This window comes from Gopherus flavomarginatus, chromosome 2, assembly GCF_025201925.1.
Source record: "Gopherus flavomarginatus isolate rGopFla2 chromosome 2, rGopFla2.mat.asm, whole genome shotgun sequence".
In the NCBI taxonomy this organism is placed as follows: domain Eukaryota; kingdom Metazoa; phylum Chordata; order Testudines; family Testudinidae; genus Gopherus; species Gopherus flavomarginatus.
In genome coordinates, this window is record NC_066618.1 from 105,942,180 (window position 1) to 105,964,343 (window position 22,164).

Sequence of the window (22,164 nt, forward strand, 5' to 3'; positions counted from 1 at the left end):
ATATACACCTCTACCCTGATATAACGCGACCCGATGTAACACAAATTCGGATATACCGCGGTAAAGTGCTTGGGGGGGGGGCTGCACACTCTGGCCGATCAAAGCAAGTTCGATATAACATGATTCTACCTATAATGCAGCAAGATTTTTTTGGCTCCAGAGGACAGTGTTATATTGGGGTAAAGGTGTATACGTTAAGTTATTGGTCTAGATATTTGATAATCTAATTCATATAACTCAAAGGAAAAGATAACTTGAAAAAAATCCCAAAGCAGCTCAAATGGCATTTGAACAATTAAATATTTTCCTACATGCCTTTACATTGCAATATATTCATGCACATTGAAATAAGGAAAGTCAGAAATGACCAAATGCACCCCTGGAGTAATTCCATTGAAGTCATTGTAACACCAGGATTGAATTTGACCTGCCATCTTTTATACCAAAGGTCAATTGTTTAGGTCCAGAAATTTTAGACAAGATTTTCAAAAGTACCTGATGATTTTGGGTGCCTCTATTTTGGAGTAGCTGACTTGAGTCACCTTAAAGGGGCTTTATTTTCAGAAAGTGCCTCATACCCATCCTCTGAAAATAAAGCCCCTTTAACGTATCTCACGTTGGGCACCTGAAAACAATAGGCACATTTGGAAATCTTGATCTTAAAATTTGTTGTTGTTTTTTTTAAAGACAAGATTGGATTTGAAAAAAACTTAATGTGAAAGGAAGTATTTTTCATGTATTAAAAACAAAAGACATTGAAAATCATTTTTTAAGTGTTGGAAGCCCCAAACCAAAAGCACTGTGTAGCACTTGAGAACCAAAGAGAAAATTGACCTCTAGAATTTCACTATTAAAGTTGGGCAAACTGTATTAAAAAGTAGAAAGTGAATAATATTTTAAAATGTCATTCAGAGTTAATAATACAAGGAGTTATTGATATATCACTACCATGCCACACAAATAGGCACTATATGTCTGTACCATTTTCTTAGTTATATTGGGTAGCTGCCTTCTTCCCCCCACCTCAGTTATCCTTCTTTACTTTGCCCCAACTACCTTCAAGGGCTCTGTATGACACACAGCCCCTGCCATGGAAGAGGGCTAGATAAAGATCCCTCAGGAGGATGTCAAAGCACTTTCAAGTATTAGCCACAGACCTGCATAAGAGAACTTGACAGGTTCTTTGGCTCTCACTTCACTGCTACTTAAGCTTAATTCTCAGCACATACTTGTGTTTGAGTGCTTTGTGGAATAGTCATGAACTTAAGTCTGTGCTTAAGGCAAAGCCTGTGTTTAAGTGGTTTGCTGAATTGGGGTCCTGTTGACAAGGATTAGATCGGATGGGCACAAGATGTCCCATTGAAATCAGTGAATAAAGTAATTAACATTAGATACTCCTCCTAATAGTACTGATTTAATTTCTCTCCCATGAATTCCAGTGTATAGCGAGATTCTCTGTTACAGCAACTCCTATTCATATTTGAACTAGAAGTCATTTTTATCTAAAATCTTGGATTAGAAGTTCATAAGGCCAGAGGGTACCTCTTCAAAAAGGGGAAACTACACTATTTCTTTTCAACCAGAACTGGGCTGTTTTCATGGTTATGATATTCAGCTTGATAAATAATTAAAAATGTAATTCAAATAGCTTTACTTCAAAAGCAGAATAAATGTGCATCAATATAATAGCTGAGATGGCTGTTGTAACACTGTATATCACTATAATTACTTTAATTATAATTAAGCTATAGTTACATTAATTATATTTTTAACCTTGGGTTTTTTATAATGTTAGTTGAGTATTAGTATGCACTGAATCAAATGTGCAGTTATAAGCACAATGGAGTTCCTAACTACTTTTGTGATTTGTAAATTTGTATTTCATTTTGACTAATTAATGGAATTTATCTCTCTGTTGCAACCAATGCAAGTACTGGATTATATCACTGCCTTTACTTTATGCTTGTACTGCCTGAAAGAAGCTGCAAAAATCAAAGTGTAAATTAGTGTCAACAATAAAACAAGTCTTCCAGCACAGCAAGGAGTGGATTTTCAGAGGAGCTGAGCTTGTAGGCCAATGGGAGCTTTGAGTTACGGAGCACCTCTAAAAATCATCCCTTAAATGTCCAAATTCTGTTTTTGTTAACATCACAAAATATAAAGGGCCAAATCCTGATTGCCTCGCTCACCACTAGTCTCCCTGAAGTCAGTTGGTCGATTTGTGTAAGATGAGCATGTTTTCATCCTATGGTGTTTTTCCACCATTCTCCTATGGTCTTCTTTTGATTCAGTGCCCCAGGCTGTCCCAACACATGTTTCTGGGCAGGCGGGAGTATGAAGGTTTTCTGGAACTCACTAGGGACACTGAGTTAAAAGAGCATGGGGAGACTGGTTAAAAAAATAACTGTGGGCCCTAGTGACGTTAGTGAGGCTGCCCTTTCTTTCATGGACACCACAACACTTTGCAAAACCAAGAGCAACACTGCGTTTGTATAAAGCCTTTCTCCCCACTCCCTGAACTTTCTCCAAGCACTGTACAATGCAGAACAAGTATTATTATCCCCAGTTTAAAGGTGAGGTGACCAAGACACAGAGACTTTAGACAGAAAGTTGGATCAAGTGGCTGGAATAGGACCCAGGGCTCCCATTTCCCTGCTCTAGCTGCTAGACTGTGCTGCCTTTGATGTGGGAGTTAGACAGTTCTTAACCTTTTGAAAAAGGTTAATAATAATGTGTAATTGTGTAGCTATTTTGTCTCCTAATAATGCATACGTATCTAGGTTACACTTTATACTCTCTTAATTATTCAATAGAGCTGGTCGGCAATTTTTTGACTACAAATTTTCCGTCAAAAATACGAGTTACTTGAAACTGAGATTTTTTGTGGGAAAGGGTCAGTTTCAACAAATTTCCCTTTTAGAAACAGTTTTTTGGGGGAAAAAAGTTTCAAAATTGTCCAAAGCTCTCATTTCAACACTTTATGAAACCCAAAATGTGGTATGAATGTAGAAATCTCAAAGTTTTTCCCAGGATGGGAAAACCATTCCCCACACTGCTCTATTACTAACTATATTTAGATAACCAACGAAAGCAAGAATTCATTTATTTAGGGCTGGATTGTACTTTTGCTTAATTCCCTATGTAAAGCTGCATTGCTGCATGTGGAGCCTTGGGAGGGAAACGTGGCTTTGAGTCCAGCCTCGCTCTGTCTATAGCAATTGGATACATCAATAGGCACAGTGTTTCTCAGCATAATATCAAAACAATATAGTAGCCTATGCTTACATGCAACTTCCATCTAAATTCTTTAAAAACATCAATGAGCTATAGTGGCTACCTTTTAAATTTGTCAATAGCTTTAGGCAGGGAGCTCAAATGTAGTTGAAAACGTCTGTGGGCCTTTATCTAGCAGACCCAAAGATCCTGTCATATACGTATGCAAACAGAGTATAGGAGGGATGGGGTATTATGAAAAACAGTGCAAATGAGCTGTGAAGTTCAGCATGCAGCATGTTAGGTCTATGATTTTTGTGTCAGTCACTAAAATATATATTCTATATATTTTTCTCTGCAACATATAGAGGAAGTGTTTTCAGGGAGAGATTTGAGAAATAAAAGGTTAAGGCATGGCAGACCACATCAAAGGGGGCATTCCAGGCATAAGGAAGAAGGCAGGTAAACATGGTAGAGTGAAAAGAAATAAGTGAAGCACTCTTCTGGCTATCCATGGGGAAAAAGTCTGGGCCAGGTCTTCAGACAGGTCTACTGAATCCAATGGAATTACACTAATTTACATCAGTTGAGAATCTGGCCGTCTGTAGTTAGAAGTTAATTTCATTTACGGATATTTCTTACCAGGTTCTGAAGTCTCTAGTATCCTTTGTCTATCTCGGACAGCATGTACCCGGAACTGCCTCTTTGAACCACAACCCTTTGAGTGACTGAACTGTGGCATTTGCTTTCTGATTCTTAACCCTTTTGTCTGTCCTTTGAAGTCTGAGGAACAATTGCAACATATTCTCTCTTTCCTTGGTGTAATCATTCAATGCTTGCACATCAAACAGGACTGTTAGGATATAGATATTCAGGCCTGTCTGCAAAGGCCTATACTTTAAGAATTTAGGTGTATTCTTATCACTTAGTTAGTTATAGAGGTATAAAAGAAAGAATCAAAATCACTGTCTGTGTAATGGCCTTCTCTTACTGTGACAGGCTAAGGCCTTCAACCAAGGTGTAGTTAGATAGCCATAAGCTGGGAAGTGTGTGGTCACATCCTCACATTCCAAACTAGCCACATTGAAATAAGGTGCTATTAGGAATACAATCCTGCCCTGATATTCCTATCACCTCCAGAGAAAGGGAAGAGCCTAGAAGATGTAAAAGGAAACTTAGTTCGATAGCATCCTGTCTGGCAAGAACTCACTTATCAGTAGACAGAGCTGGAAAACCCTTATGTCTGTATCGATGTAGTTGTGAAATCCTCACTTCTGTATTATTTTGTATGTTTATTTGCATGGTCTCTCTCTGGTTCTGTGATTGTTTCTGTCTGCTGTATAATTAATTTTGTTGAGTGTAAACCAATGAAGGTGGTGGAATATAATTGGTTAAATAACCATGTTACAGTATGTAAGGATTGGTTAGTTAAATTTCAGTAAAATGATTGGTTAAGGAATAGCTAAGCAAAACTCAGGTTTTGCTATATAGTCTGAAGTCAATCTGGAAGTGAGGGGGGGAAATGGGAACAGGGACTGAGGATGGGGGAATTAAAATCATGTCTTGCTAAAGGGGAAAATGGGAACAGGGGATGGGAACAGGAACAGGGACACAGATAAGGCTCTGTGGTGTCAGAGCTGGGAAGGGGGACATCAAGGAAGGAAACCGGAATCGTGCTTGCTGGAAGTTCACCCCAATAAACATTGAATTGTTTGTGCCTTTGGACTTCGGGTATTGTTGCTCTCTGTTCATGCGAGAAGGACCAGTGAAGTGAGAGGGTGAAGGAATAAGCTCCCTAACAAGGACTTTGAGGATCATCCCAGATAACTGCTGCATATTGGCTAACCATTGTGCCAGTGCAAATCTCTCTTTGTGTAAGCTGATTTTTACAACCATAAAAGGGATTTTCTTTCAGCCTCTTCTGATCAGTTAATTGAATTGAATTGCCCAATGTCCCTGCTTTGGCATCTCAGAGAATGGTATAATTCCCTCCTGCCAGCAGATGGAAATGGGAAAAGACCACTGTTCCTGTGTTATATGTGATGTTTTAGGGAGTTTCCTTCACAACTTTTTCAACCATGATTAGTATAGTGTAACAGTTCTTCACAGAGAAGAGTTCTTATTTTTACTGTTAGCTTCCCAGAGCAGGCAGTTGTCCTGTTGCAATAAAGATTACATCTTCTAGATGGCAGAGAAGAAGAAACCACCAGCCTTTGTCATTGGTATCTCCTGCTTTGGCTAAAACGCCTAGGAAACTGGGCTTTTTGCTTGCATTGAATAATGGATGCTCAGATTCCACAGAAACCAATGGTTTCCTCAGTACTCTCTCCAATTTCCTGCTAGCCAAAGAAATTCTGAGCCCAGCCAGCCAATCAATTCATACATTCTTCTTTAGGTGTAGCAAGTACTGCAGGGCCTTGTTTAGCAGAGTTGCTGAATCTCTGTAGAATACCCTTGTTGTCTTTCCCTTTGGGATGAAGGCCCTTCTAATCCAAGGCTCAGTATAGTGTGAGCACCCAGGCCACCTGGGTGTGGCAGCCTGGCTCCTGAATAAACATGTATGAAAGAGGAAGAGGTTTCTGAGAGTGGGTGACTATGCTGCTGCATTCATATAAGAATTCTGCTTTTCCATATCAAAGTCCAAACATCTTCACAGTTTGGTTAAAAGATAGAAAACTAAGTCTATTTAGATATGTCATCATCTTGCTGAACAAAACGGAGAACTCAGTGGAGTGCCACCAGCATAAAACTAGAGTCAGACAATGAGGCATTAGACGCCTTTGTCAATAAACTTTTTACATCTGTGCTTTATGTCACTGAATCAATGTGTGATGTTTTTCATGTCTCAGTTTCCCTATCTGTAGAATGAGAATAAAAATACCTTTTTTTGTAAAGCACTTTGCAATCTGTGAATGAAAAGGTGCTAGAAGAGCTAAGTCTAATTATTTTATTATTACAACATTCAACCTTAAGTCTTACTAGTTCCGCCTTAGATAAGGTTACCTCAACGTTTGGCACATTACCTAATTGTCCTTATACTTCTTAGAGAGCATGCCTAGATAATTAACTTTACTTCAGTAAAGCTATTAACTAAAGCTACTGACAAGTTTAAAAGGTAACCACTAAAGGTCATTGATGTTTTAAAGCAATTTAAAGCAAGCTGCTCTGTAAGCTTAGGCTGTTGTATTACTGCTTTTATTGTTTTGGTTATGCTGAGAAACACTGTATCTATTGATATATCCAATTGCTATAGACAGAGTGAGGCTGGACTCTGTAATCATAGAATCCTGCTTCATATATAAAATCAACTGAATTTTCTCTTCCAATTCTTTTTCTCATTAACGTGGATGGCCTAAAAACATCATGCATATTATATGTGTATGTGCTGAGGGAGGAGGAGGAGAATATAATTAATGCAACTAATAGCTTTAAAATATAAATTAAGGATAATTATGGTTTGAATGCAAAACCCTTTACAGTACAGCAGATAATGAGAAGGATTTTTGGTGTAACACCATGTTAACAGGTGGATTGCTAATTTCTCATGTAGACATGAAAGTAAAATGGAAAGATGAGATTTCCTTGGAGGTCAATTTATTTTAAAGCGGTGGGGAGTGGGAGTTTCCTTCCTTGAGTCAGTAGAATATTTGAAAACTAAGCTGTTTTTTTGATTAACCTGTTTTTTCAGCATGCAAAAAAAGCATAGGGCAAAGCTAAAAAGCACTCATCCCATAGTCATTTTGATCTGGAGATACCAGTCAGTGAGATTGCTTCTACTGCACTGGGGGAAGAACAGGCATCGTACTATACATAACAAACACCCAGCACTTCAAATGGCTTTGTCCTCTGTAAACCATATATGACATTTTTCTATCTTGTAAAGAGCTAAAGGCAATAAAAAATAAAGGCCCTAATGCTGCTATTGGATCTGCTAGCAGGGACCTTTGTACCCATTAGGACTCCACATGAGTACAAGGTCTGCACTCGTTGATCTAATTGCATTTGCAGGATCAGGACAAAAGTGTGCAAGGCTACATGGCAAAATATTTCAAACTCTTTTGCAATGTGTCCTGCCTTTATGGAAATTATACTTCACCATAGGGACCCCCTGTATTTCTACGTCTTTATGCTGAACTGGAAGCAAGACACTGATATTGTCTTGGACAATCAGTGGAGCCAGGGACTTTAAATGGGTTCTATTGCCCTAAGCAAAATAGAAAACTAGCTAAAATACATCCCTTTTGAGGCACAGTCACTCAAACTGAGACTTAATGAATGTTTTAGCTGTTTGTTATTTTGCTTCCACAGGTGATCTTTTCCATCCGGATGGTAGAACTATTCTGGAAGGGAGTTTCCCATTCAGTTATTAGACTCACTAAACTAAATTCCTCCTTAATGAAAGTTTCTAGAAGTTAGCAAAATTACCCCAGCATTTAATTTGGTCTCCTATGTACGTGCCTTGCATATTGCCTCAAGTCAAGACTTTAGTGCTCCAAAAGGAGCAGCTGTGCCAAAAGGAAGGTTTGTATTGCTCTTCTCTGTTTGCCTTAATTTGAGATTGCTCTGTGTATCTCTTACAACATCTTTGGTGCCCAGGAAGGAATTGACTATAAATAGAATTTCTACATGTCAGAGTTCATTATGGAAGGAATCCACTGCCTCTACCAATTTATGCTAATATAGTCCACATTAGCAAATCCATGCCCTAAGGTGCAGATGACTTTAAAAAACCATTTAATTTGATTTAGATATGCTTGAAATAGTGCTGGGAGAAATTCAGTAATGTTTATATATATTTTTAAAGAGCAACCCTTGAACTGACCATAGGCAAGTGGAGAAGTTTAATCCTGACTTTCATTTTGTTGTGTCACATTTTAGAGTTTACCAGAGCTCCCCACATGCACTTCTTGGTTCAATGCAAACTCACATAGGTATTAAAATTCCATATCTTTTGTATTAAGAGCAAGAAGTCCATTCCAATGAGTCCCCAGCAAGGTGCATCATATGATGATAAATTAACTTTTGAGAGCATTTAAAATACTTTGATACTGTGGTTCAGCATGTAAAATACACAGTTTATACTAATGTCTCCCCAGACAAGAGAGCTTTGTAAAGGATTAGCAGATACATACTTAAGCTTTCTACAATTTTGGAATGTGTAGGCCATCTACATAGAACACTTGCTTTTCCATTTCCAAATGATTACCTGTGTATTCAACCTTATTAATCATATTCATAGCAACACAGAAGCACTATGGGAAAATAAAAAGAATATCCTATTGTAACCCAAAGCCTTTTTTATTATTATTACCACCTCCTCCTTCTTCCCTCCCCACCCCGAGCTCATTAGACTTTACAAAAAAGCACCTTGATTTTTGGCAGGTCTATAGTTGTGCTGGTTGTCTGAATCATTTTCTGTAAATTTAAATCAGCACCACCAAATGTTAGATTACGTATTGGAATAAATAAGGGTACATTTATCATCATTATGGGTAATGAGACACCGTTGCAATCAAGCCTGCTTCTTAGCAATGAATGGAGTTTCTAGTAATGTTGTACAGCTACAAAGCATAGGCCAAAGACTCTGAAATGAGGGTGATAATTTATAAGTGACGAGTGTGATTTTTATCTGGATATCATCATTTAAACGATTAGGCATTTAATATTTCTGTTTTTGTTTCTTTACACACACACACACACACACACATACCTCTCTTTGTAAATTACTGAGGGATCTGCTTATCAGTCAGTATAGGCACACTCTGCTGTGCTTGAGACAAGGCACATAACTAACCTTACCCCTTATGAAACTGGCTGTTCTTGAAGTGTTTGACATCTTCAGATCTGGTCATTCTTCTGTATTAAAGAAGAGTTTCATGAGGATTGTTTAATGAGGTGGAGGGTACATCTGTGAAGTCAATTACTACATAATGCATCTCTCCCCTGCTCTTCCCAAGGCCTGCACAGGATGCTTGCTTCCTACCTCATGTGAAGAAGCAGCAGAGCATGGTGTCTCCAAGTGACAGTACTAGGCCAGGTGCATACTTTATAGCATGGAGCCCAAAAGTAGCTCTGTCTCCAGTTGGAGCTGCTGGCTGGGGAGCTAAACCAGCTGTAGAATGGGAAAGCTCACTGGAACCAGAGGCTCCTCTTCTGGCGGGACTGTGAGATTAGAGAGGGGAAGGAAATGGAAGGAGAAAGAGCACAGCGAGCTGCTGGACTCATCTCAGGGAAAGTAATGAGAAGAGAGAGATGGGAGCTGGGCCTATTCTACTTCCATCCCTTTTAGAATTCTCAGGTGAATATACTTGTACGGATCAAGGCTTGTAAAACGGAAACACCAGGGCTAAAGTACTAAGGAATATCACACTCAAGTGTTTAAATCTTTTGCTTTTCTTTTAAATAGGTCTGAAATGGATATATTGTCTGCTAGCTCTGAAGGGATTCTGATTGGCTACTGTCCACAGCAAGATGCCCTGGATAAACTTCTAACTGGTTGGGAGCATCTTTATTATTACTGCAGCCTGCATGGAGTTCCAAAACAATGTATCCATAAGGTAATTATCCATGAGTTAGCTTTGCAAGGAATAGATGGAGCAAGATTGGGCCATAGAGTTCACACGAGTTTCATTTTCTTGCACTGGAAAACACATCTTTTAAATCAGATATTTGTCTTCAACAGTTTTGGTCATAAGGAATCTTCTCTGCCCACCCCAAAATATATTGATTTCTTTTAAGTTTTAAAAGTAGCATGATTTTCCTCTCAAATCAGTATACATCAAGAGTAACTTCCCTGAAGTTATTGGAATTGTGAGAGCAATGCCTGGCCCACAAACCATAAAAGATTTAAAATCAAAAGTCTACATACGTAGCCTCTTCACTTTTCACTTCACCATTATGGCTTCTTAGCAAAATAACTTCAAAGCCAGCTCTCCACCACTAATTTGCAGCCTCCACCCAGCATAGGAGGCCTGTTGGGGGAATGGAGTACGACTGCAGTGGCTGAGTCCCAACTCCAAGGAAGGCCTTTGGGGAGACATTGCAGCTGGGCACAAGTTAGGGCAGCTCAGGAGTTAGTCTAACCTGACCCGAGGCCACAGCAAACCCCTCATGTAGCTCCAGGATTGAAGTTGGGCGATAAAGTTAGCAACAGCCACATTTGCCCCTTCACTTGGGCCCTGTGCATAGCAGAGCTTGGCTGGACCTGAAAATGCCGCTTGCTGTCTTAACAAGGCATCCCCATGTAAACAGTGCCAAGCGCCATTTACGATAGCTACTTAGAATTCAGCATCCAATCTTTTCCTTAGCTGTTCAGTGTTGTCAACCCACCTCATTAGTTTTGGATTAAAGATGGCCAGAGTACTGCAAACATAAAGATTTGTTCCCCTTGGTCTAAGGGAAATATATTAAGAGATAATTGTTATTGCATTAAGCCACTTGGTGAAAATTACCTGTCATCTCTATCCAGTGACTGTTTCCCTCTTATGATCAGCTTTTAGCACAACTGTACTATCCGTCTATTATTGTAGCATTTAATAGAGACATGGATGAGAACAGTTTCTGGCATGTCTCTTAGAGCTGTACATTCATTTAAGAGAATGCTGTTAAATATTCATAAGTCTCACATAAGTCATCAAATATGTTTTGGTCATAAATGTAACTTAAAGCAGAAATCAAAGCTTGATTATTTAATTAGGTAGCAAAGTCTTAAAATGCTCTGAAGCATGGTTTTTAACCTTTTCTGTTCTGTCCAACAGAACAGACGACAATACATCCTTGTAATGTACTTCTCCATATGGTACAACGTATATAATAGACCGAGGCACAAATGTTGACAATAGTAGCTATGGAGTGGAATTTTCAAAAGTGCCTAAGTGACTGAAGAGCACAAGTCCCATTGAAAGTCAGTAGAAATTGTGCTCCTAATTCACTTAGACACCTTTTGAAATCATACCTGTAGGCTCCTCAGTATTGCAGGCAGGGAGTTTTAAGGAGAAGTGGCCTTATGTGGAAAACGTACGTGATATGCCCACAACATTGCTCTGAGCAAGCTGACTGACTCCTACATCGAGTGCAATGTGTGCAGAATAAACATATTCCATCCCAGTGCTGGAATTAGTCCAGTGCAAAACAGGGCAGATGGGAAAATTAGAGATAACAGGAGCATGAATGAGCTAATGAAGGAGGATAGCTGCCTCGGCATTGCTGGGAGAGTAGCAACTGTGTTAGATGACCCCTTGTAATAAATTTGCCATGAGGGGCATCTTTGGTTCAGGTCCAGTTCAAAGCATAAGGATTATAGACCTGTGCGTAGAGTCATGGCTCCTAAAGCCACATGGTGATTTAAAAAAAACACAACTTTTTTTAAATTAAGGGAAAATTATAACAACACATTGACATACTACATTGTTTATTACTTATTCAGGATCAGCTTAATATTCAAAACCTAAAGACTCTGGCTTACTGGCTGGAGAGCCCTATTCCCTATCTTAGTATACAAAAAAGTGACCAAATTTCTATACACTGATCCACTTTTTGGCACTTTTCCTGTGTATATACTTGGTGTGAAAGCTTTTCCATTACAAGTAAAGTTCATATTTTACTATACCACAATTCCATAGGAAGAGGAGTCATTTTGCTAATACCGTGCAATCCAAAGTCTAGTTAACATAAAAAAGAAGTGAATGTGTTGTTCTGTTTAAAAGTAGATCCTTGACTGGAGCATTAAGTAAGCAGGTCAGGGGATCTCTAAGGAGGAGCATTTTGTCATAAGGTATCTTCAATCATTTCTTCCTGAAATTTTCTAATTCCCGGACACATCTACCACGTGTGTGAGTGTGTTCCCTTTTTCTTGTGACCCTTTCAACATAGCACCTCCCTCGCAGCAAAAATATGATGATTCTTAACTGGAGTCAAATGCCCCTATATATACATATATATATATATATATATATATATATATATATATATATATATATATATATATATATATATATATATATATATTTAAAGAGCTGCACATTTTTATAAGTGCCTAGGTCCCATTTTCAAAAGGGACTTAAATACCTTTGCAAATCTGGTCCTAGTTGCCTAGAAAAGGCATATTCAGTTTTGTCTGGGTATCAGATGGGGGACAAACCTTAGAAAAACAGGACAGAACAGTTTCATACTGGATGAGTGGCCTGCCTAGGTGCTATTGTAAATAATATATAATAACCGACCTTCAACCTTCCCCCATAACTCAAACTAAATCTAAACCTTGTTAGGGAAAAGAAAAAAAAAGGTTATGCTGGAGTTCACTTCCTGTCCTAGGGCTTGGCTACACTTGCAGGTGTGCAGCGCTGGGATTTACAGCTGTCTTCGTACAGCTGTGTAGGGAAAGCACTGGAATGTGGCCACACTGATAGCTACCAGCGCTGCAGTGTGGCCACATTTGCAGCATTTGCAGCGCTGTTGGGAGTGGTGCATTATGGGCAGCTATCCCACTGAGCACCTCATTCCATTTTGGCGCCGTGGGTTGTGGGAAGGGGATGGAAGGGTGCAGGTCATTCTGCTTCCTGTCCCAACGCCCCGTGATGCATCGCTTCACATCCCAGCAATCCCTGTTTTTCCGTCCACGTTTGGCACCATTGTGACTCTCCCAACGGTTTCTGTGCAGCGCGATTTCTGTGGGAAATGGAGCCCGAACTGCTGAGGAATATGCTGACGAATCTCGCCAGCACATCATGTTTGGCAGCTGAGCTACTCCTTAAGCTCCAAAGTGATGAGGAGTCTGACGATGATAGTGAGTCGCCTGACCGTATGACATGACATTGCTTGTGGCATTCACGGAAATGCTCAGCACCGTGGAACGCCGCTTTTGGGCTCAGGAAACAAGCACTGAGTGGTGGGATCAGATCGTCATGGAAGTCTGGGATGACGAGCAGTGGCTGCAGAACTTTCAGATGAGAAAAGCCACTTTCATGGGTGTCAAGGTTTTTTCCCCACTTTGAACTTTAGAGTGCAAAAAGTGGGGACCTGCCTGAACACTTTTAAGCTTAATTACTAGCTTAAATCTGGTACGCTGCCACCAGCCAGAAGTCTGTGTCTGGCACACTTCTGTTCCCCCAAAACCTTCCCTGGGGAACCCAAGACCCAAACCCCTTGGGTCTTAAAACAAGGAGAAATTAACCATCCCCCACTTTTCCCCCCAGACTCTCCCCTCCCAGGGTTTCCTTGAGAGGCTACACAGATCCAAACTCCTTGGATCTTAAAACAAAGAGGAATTAACCGTCCCCACTCCTTTCCCCCTGCCAATCCCTGGTGAGTTTAGACTCAATCCCTTGGATTCTAAAACAAGGAAAAATCAATCAGGTTCTTAAAAAGAAAGCTTTTAATTAAAGAAAGAAAGGGTAAAAATTATCTCTGTAAAATCAGGATGGAAAATGCTTTACAGGGTACTCAGATTCATATAGACTAGAGGGACACCACCCCCCAGCCTGAGATTCAAAGTTACAGCAAACAGAGGTAATAATCCTTCCAGCAAAAAGACACATTTACAAGTTAAGAAAACAAACATAAGACTAATCCGCCTTGCCTTGCTGTTACTTACTAGTTTGAAACATGAAAGACTGATTCAGAAAGATTGGGAAAGCCTGGGTGTACGTCTCGTCCCTCTTAGTCCCGAGAGCGAACAACGAACAAAACAAAAAGCACAAACAAAGACTTCCCTCCACCAAGATTTGAAAGTATCTTGTCCCCCTGTTGGTCCTCTGGTCAGGTGTCAGCCAGGTTCACTGAGCTTCTTAACCCTTTACAGGTAAAAGAGACATTAACCCTTAACTATCTGTTTATGACAATGGGACTGTGTGCTGAGCTCGCCCCCACCCTGCAGCACAAAGACACGAGATTGAGAGCTGCCCTGCTGTGGAGAAGTGGGTAGCTATTGCAATTTGGAAGCTGGCAACTCCAGACAGCTACCGCTCGGTCGCGAACCAGTTTTGAGTGGGAAAGTCGACAGTTGGGATCGTTTTGATGCAAGTTTGCAGGGCCATTAATCACATCCTGCTAAGAAGAACCGTGACTCTGGGGAACATGCAGGACATTGTGAGTGGCTTTGCCCAAATGGGTTTCCCTAACTGTGAAAGGGCAATAGATGGGACGCATATTCCTATTTAAGCACCACCCCACCTAGCATCTGAGTATATTAATCGAAGGAGTATTTCTCTATGGTTCTCCAGGTGCTTGTGGATCACCGTGGGCGTTTCATTGACATTAACACAGCCTGGCCTGGAAAGGTTCATGATGCATGCATCTTTCGGAACACTGGCCTGTTCCGGAAGCTGCAGGCCGGGACTTTTTTCCCAGACCAGAAGATCACAGTAGGAGACGTCGAAATGCCCATTGTGATCCTTGGAGAACCTGCCTACCCGTTAATGCCTTGGCTCATGAAACCGTATACAGGGAAGGTTGACAGGAGCAAGGACCGTTTCAACTACTGGCTGAGTCGGTGCTGAATGACTGTGGAGTGAGCTTTTCGCCATTTAAAAGGGCACTGGAGATCTCTGTATGGGAAGCTAGACTTAGGGGAAAGCAGCATCCCTGCGGTTATATCCGTATGCTGTACCCTCCATAATATTTGTGAAGGGAACAATGAAACATTCAGTCAGGAATGGGCCTCCGAGGTTCAACCCCTGGAGGCTGAATTTGCACAGCCAGAGAGCAAGGCTACTAGAGAGGCCCAACACAGGGCTGCAAGGATTAGGGATGCCTTGAGGGAGGAATTTGAGGCTGAAAACCAACAGTAATATTTGGTGCCTTTCACGGGAGTGAAGTGCAATGGTTACAATGTTAGTAGGAATCTGTTTTTCCTAAGCTGATTTGCAGTGCCTGTTTCTTTCCTGGGCTACGGTATCTTTGTCTTTCTGCAATAATAAAGACTGTTCTCAAAGTCAATAATTCATTTATTGAAAAGAAAATAGCTTTATTGACAGACACACAACATTTTGGGAACCTAAAAGGGCAGGGGGGTGTGGTGGGGAACTGTACAGTCACAGGTTTGAATATGTCTTGTCTGGAGTGCTGTGCAATGACTGCTGCACTTCAGGATGCCTATACTGCATGGTGATGGGGGTTGAGTGCAGAGGGTAAGGTCGTAGTTCTCAGGGCTGGTTGGTGAACGTACAGGTGTTGGGGGCAGCTGGTGGAGGTAAGAACCTGAATGCTGGGGAAGGGGGTTTTGAGCTGACATTGGGGCACAAGGGAAAGAGCTTTGGGACGGGGTGGGCTGGTGCGGTAGTGCTCTGCCTGCTAGGTTACAAGCGCCTGGATAGAGTCTGCTTGGTGCGCCAGGATGCTTATCAGCTACTTTGTGCTCTTCTTCCTGGCCACTGTGTTTCTCTGGTGGATCCTGCTTTCCCTTTCCCTCCAGTCCTGCAGTTTTTTATTCTCTCTGGCAGAGTGATCCATAACTGCTTTCAGCAGGTCGTCTTTGCTTTTTCGCGGTGTCTTCCGCAGGTTTTGGAGTCTTTGAGCTGTTGATAACACAGGCAGCCAAGAAGTCAAGGTCGCTTGTGGAAAGGCAATAGTTAACAGAGGCAGCATTGTTTATATCTCAGACAGTTATTCCCACACAGTGAAGGAGTTTACAGTCTTCACTTTAGCATAATTTTCCCATACCAAAGAGAACGCACATAACCCACAGGAGCCCCGAAATGGTGAGTAAGGGGGACTGATTGCTTCAGGGCTGTGCTGGGGTTTCTGTGCATTGGGGAAAGCAAACAGCTGCAGGGGGCACCTACACTGAACACTCTCCCAACATTTTCCACAGGTGTTAATCCTGGAAGATATCTCGCTGCTGCGGGTCACCTGGGAAGAGCGGGAGGGTCTTCTACAGCAGTGCAGATTCTGCCCTGGCCCCTATGCAGCTTGCCTGTGTGCAGCAATGGTCCCCCCACCCCTCGTGGCACAGTGGCATGGACGCGTTAGCCTGACTGGGACAAGGACCACAGTGGCTCTCCCTATAAACTTGCGCAAGCACATTGCCCACACTCTGGCTGAAACTTTTGAAGAGATTATCGAGGCCAATTACTGCAACGTGATAGACCACATCAATGGGCTATTCCACATCTAGGCATGCATGCTTGCAGCCCTAACCCTCCCTCCTCTCCCAAAACATTTCCATCCTGAAAATAAAAGCCACTTACCGGGAACCCGCTCCTCTGCTTGTCCTTCACCAAGTACCAGCTGCTGTGACTGGCTACCTTCCTCTTGGCTTGAGAAGAGCTCCTGGCTGCATGCCTCCTGGGACTCTGAGGTGTCTCCCCCCACCCCAGTACCTCACTCTTCCTCCCCACAAATACTGATGAGGTCCAGCAACTCGCCATTGCTCCATGCTGGGGCTTGTTTGGTGCGTGGAGGCATGGTCACTTGGAAAGATTCACTGATTGCACTCCACACCTGGCTGAGCAAACAGGAAGGGGATTTTTAAAATTCCCAGGGCATTTAAAGGGCAGGTCACCTGAGGTCTGGGCAGTAGAGTTCGAACTGATGAGCAGAGTGGCTGAGCAGGCATTTTGAGATACCTCCGAATACCTCTGGAGGCCAGTAACAGCGCTTTTGGTGGCCACACTGGCGGAGCAGTGCTGCATCACCAGCACTGCAATTGTTATTCCCCAGGCAGAGGTGGAGTACATGCAGCGCTGTAGCCAGGGAGATGCAGTGCTGTCTGTGCCTTGCAAGTGTGGACGGTGAGTAAGTTGCAGTGCTGTAAAGCCACCACCAGTGCTGCAACTCTCCAGAGCCCCTAGACTCTTGGGCAGCGTTGCAATACAGCTGCTGTACTGCACCTCAGAAATGGCTAAATTTCAGTGGTGAATGAAATGATCCCTGTGTAAAGCTGTCTTTGAGCTGAAATTTGTAAGATGTAATGCTTGTGAATCCTTGAGGATAGCAGTTCCTAGGGAAATGTAAATTGTTGTTGTTGTTGTCTCACTCCCACACACTGTGCTGTGCTCCAGGCCAAACTCTCCGAGTGCTTACTGTTAAAGTGTTTGTGTTAACAAAAGAAAGAAAGCACATGCACTAGGGAACACAGTTGTTTGATTCAAAGGTGGAAAGCAATCTGAGTTCATTTTGTTTTACAGTGAGTTGGCAAGTGAGCAGGCGACTTACGGTATGCACTACTACATAAGTAAATATAATCTATTAAAGCAATAACTTCAAGGATCTGATCCTTCATGGACAGATTTGTCAGCAGCAGGAATTAAATGCCTGACATAAAGTTGAGTGCACTTAATGTTCCAAAACAGTAATTAACTGAATGGGAAAGGATGAGAAAATGGGTCATTTGTTATCAGTGTGAAACTATATTATATGAAGTTTTAATCTGTTTTTTAAAGCAGCCCTAGAAGTTTCTTTTAAATCATGATGTTGTAAAGCCCTGGGTGGAGTCTGAAGTGGGTGCAGGGGGGCATCGCTTCCCCCTTCTTCCCCAAGCTAGGGTTACCATACGTTCAGGTTTTCCTGGACATTGCCTCATTTTTGATAGTCCACTCTCCATCCAGGCAAACTTTTCAAATAAGAGGCAATGTCTGGGATTTTTCCTTTCGGGAGCAGACATTACAGCTCAGAAAGAGCCATCTCCGTGCCTCAATTTGGCCCTCTTCTGCACCTGCAGCTGCTGAATCCTGCCCAGCCTAGCCAGGTAGGTAAGTGGAGCGGTGAGTGCTAGGCTGCCTCAGCTGGGCTGTCTGCACTACTGTGGGGCCTCAGAACCCAGCCAGAAGAGGTTACAAGGCCAGACCCACCCAGCCTGGAGAGGGTGAGAGGAATGCAGGGAGCAACTGCATCTCGGGCTTGCAACAGCCACCATGACAGGAAGTGAAACACTGTGCCCCACCTTGAATTTGAGCCTGCAGGTCCTCCAGCACCCCCACCCCCAATACTCCCTCTCAGTACACACACATACCCCTCTAGCAGCCCTTCCCTGGGTGTGGAGTTTCTGCACATTAGCCACCCCGTGGTCCTGGTTAAATTCCCCCAGGGTACCTGTGTAAGACCCTAATGAAGATGGGGCAGGTGCCCGGTGATCCCACAGTGGGCTCAGCCCTGTAAGCCTCTGGCAGGCATGGAATTTGCCCCCCATGCACAGCCTCATTGGCCTGGCTAGAGCTGCCCCCCAAATATAGAAGTCAAACTATGCCTATGTGTAAAACTAAATAGAATTAGAGTTGAGCTTAAATAATACATGGCTCTTGGGATGTTCAACTAGTTATCACATTGGATTGGCATAGTTTTTTAAAAAAAAATATTTTTATTACATTTGTCTCATACCGCAACACATTGCTTAATTCAAATCTCAGGGGAAATGGTTAGGGCTATATTCTGCTGTCAGTTACACTAGTACAAATCCAATGAAATCACCATAGTAGATGAGAGTAGAATTTGGAACACATTTATTCAAAGAGTACAAGTTCCAACAACATCAGTGTCTGTCCCACCTAGCAAACTAATTAAAATCATAACAACTGCAATGTTTCAAGGCTTGGCCTGTCAATATTAAAATTACTATTTCTGGTTAGAGATTCTTCAAACTAAGCTTCTCTGATTTTTTATCAGAACTTCAAAAGCCAACAGACAGCTTAAGGGAGCATTGGCAGGGTTCCTCCTTCAATAAGTCCCCAGTACTTCAGTAAGTCCCCAGGTGGATTTTTGCTTCCTCATGGAACTCCATTGACTTGTACTCTATGAAGGCTGTGTGCTATTCTGCCCTCTGATACTTTGGTGACTTAACCAGAATCTGAGCAGAATTTAGTCCTATAGTCAACTGAGCTTTGCAGGTTTGCTTGTGTGCAGATCTTTTCAGGATCAGAGCTGAAAGTGCAATAAACTCCTATAACTTCAGCTAATAATATGAGTTTTCCTAAAATTGCTAAATTTACTCTGAAGGGTAATACATAATTTTGGGGGACAATTTGTAGAAAATTGGGCAAAATGTTTTTTTTAATTATAGGGTATTAAAACTCATTCTAAGTTTGAAATTTTCACTAGTTCTGTAATTATTCACGAGTATCACCAGTTTATATGGATGCAGTCCAACTCATGAAATTCAAATTGAGTCTTTCTATAGACTTCAGTGAAAGTTGGATCTGGCTCACTCTGTGTGTGTGTGTGTGTGTGTGTGTGTTTGTGTGTGTGTGTACACTGTAAGGATGATGAGTTGGGCATTATATTCATCAGTCCTATTCAGAAGTGACTGATCCAAAATTAAGAAATTATATCTTTCGAAGTTAATAGGATAGATAAATATCCAATACTAAAAATTCCCTAGTTCGGAGGTAAATCTGAAGAAAGTACCAAGAGAGTCCCAGTATGTATATATAATTTACCTGAGTGCTGTTACTGACTGTGGAAAAGTCTCTGGTTTAATAATTTGAATAAATTCTGCATATTATTTTTTTGCAGTGCTTTATTGAGAGATACAAACGTGGTCCCTACCTTAATTTCCAGTCCTACACAAGTTTACAGAGGTGCTTAACTTCACACACTTGACTAGTCCCACTGGCTTCAGTGGGATTATTTGTGTGTAATGTTAAATGTATGGGCAGGAGTTCACAGCATGTAGGCCTTAGATTTTATAAGTCAGTGGGAGTTGGACTGGACTCTAATTTAGGAAGAGGAGAGCTCTTTCCTTGAGTTAGAATTATCAAGGTAACACGTTTTGAAGTATTCCTAAGGAACATTGGCGACTAGTGATAGGGCTGTCTGTCTATGAATGTGAAGAGTTGTTTCAGTTTCCTGGTTCTGGGGGAGAGAGGAAGAGTTGAAAGAGTTTAAAATGTGCATTGAGGAGGTGCTCCGGTGAAAAACACCAACTATGTGGTTTGGATGAAGTCACAATGTATATATTAGTGTACAAATCTCTCATATATCCCTTATTTCAGTCTGAGTCACCTATATGCCGCCCAAACTAAGGAGTCACATCACTTTCAGCTGTAGAAAATTATTTATATCAGAAATAAAGACTCATGAAACTGAGGACAGAGAGTGTCATTAATGCTAAATGAAGGAATCCCACAGCATTTTCAGTTTTCTGCATGAATAGTGTGTGTGTGTGTGTCACTTTAAATCTTTGTCAGACATCATGTCCCACATTTGGGTTTAGTCAAGATGAGAGGCATTTTCATGTATACTTTATGGTGTGATACCATCCAAACAACAGTATACCAATAGGTATGCAGCTAAATGTATTTATAATGGAGATGTATTGGCTACTTTACAATATATCTAATTTAGATGTAATTTAGATGGAATCTTCATTACTATTTAGATTATATTAATGAGTTTGGGACTATTACTGCAAATTTAGTCTCTCTCTCTATAGATATGTTAATGAAAAAGAGATAGCGGGAGGGGGCATCTGCTGAAGAGCATGATAGAATAAAATGTATCACATTACATTTGATGAGCTAAATTCTACTGTGCTGCTTTAGTGGATAAGGTTTGAGGGAGATACCAGGACATAGGGAGACTCTTTCTCAGAGCACCTAGCAAAGCAAACTCTCTTCATAGCACTCAAGATGGCACTAGGGAGTGAAAAAGTTTTATAACACTTCTGCCTACGCACCTTTGTGAATCAATCCCCAGGGCTGCACTGTTACACTTCTGTTGTGCAGACGATATACTCAGGGGTGAAAGTAACTTAAAGGACTTACCAGTACGCTGGAGTCCTGAGCGAGTGTGGCCTCAACTGGAAGAGGCGTGGCCTCAACTGGAAGAGGCGGGGCCTTTTGAGATTTAAAGGCTTACTTTCACCTCTGAATATACTAGGCCTTCAGCCAGCTTGTGTACTTGCTGTAATCATCTGCAAAAGCTAGCTGGGAAGCTTTTTGCATTCAAAGGAACAGCAAAATGAGTACCATGAAATGACCCATAGCTCCACACTTAGAAGCCAGCAAAATTTCTGTGGCACAGGAATAACCAGCCTGAATCAATGGTTATAACCTATTTAGAAAGGATCGAGTGGGCAAAAAGGGAGGGAGAGTGGCACTCTATGTCAAAAATGACATTATTTCTATATTTGGCACTGTCTGACTGTTGCTGCAATCCTGTGTCAAGTTCTGTTATCCACAGTTCAAGAAGGATGTTGATAAATTGCAGAGGGTTAAGCGAAGAGCCACGAGAATGATTAAAGGATTAGAAAACATGCCTTATAGTGATAGACATAAGGAGCTCAATCTATTTAGCTGAACAAAGAGAAGGTTAAGGGGGTCACTTGATTACAGTCTAAGTAACCTACATGGGGAACAAATATATAATAATGGGCTCTTCAGAGAAAGTTATAACACAATTCTATGGCTGGAAAGTGAAGCTAGACCAATTCAGACTAGAAATAAGGCATAATTTTTTAATGGTGAGAGGAATTAATCACAGTGGAACAACTTATCAAGGGTCATGGTGGATTCTCCTAATAGCCCTTTTTCTTCTTAGCGTCACCAGGTGTCAATGGAAGTTGACTGTGCCTAGAATTTTTCACAGCCAGACTCTTTATTTGAAAGGAAAACTCCAGTGCTCAGTTATAATATATTAGGGCCAAATCCTCTGGCCTTCTTCAAAGCAAGAGATTGCACCAAACACAGCAGAATCTCTACAGTTCTGCTATACGTGGGGAATAGGAGGTGAAGTGAAAGGGTCATGCAGGAAGACTCAGCAACCCCATGTTTTCTTACTAAGGCAACTTCTTGCAGCATCTGTCTCAGAAGTGGAGCAAAACAGTTTGTGGGTCGCCTGGGAAATAGCAAGAAAACTTGCACTTTGCATCACCAAATTGCCAAAATGTTGGTTTCCTGATTGCCAGATACACTTTTTGTTTTTGTTTTTTAACTAGCAGGTTATAGCATGGACATGCACAGAAAGCAATCACCTGTTCATGCAAGTGGTGGAGTCTTTCACCTATGCACACGTGTACACCTA

The 22,164-nt window shown here is 41.5% G+C and overlaps 1 protein-coding gene across 1 annotated transcript in view; it reads left to right on the plus strand.

Moving 5' to 3' along the window:
• ABCA13 (ATP binding cassette subfamily A member 13) overlaps nucleotides 1-22,164 on the plus strand; it is a 294,970-nt gene that overhangs the window by 243,142 nt on the left and 29,664 nt on the right. Inside the window, exon 56 of the mRNA XM_050937636.1 lies at nucleotides 9,620-9,770. Within this exon, the coding sequence (XP_050793593.1) occupies nucleotides 9,620-9,770 (151 nt within the window). The remainder of the gene's footprint in view (nucleotides 1-9,619; nucleotides 9,771-22,164) is intronic.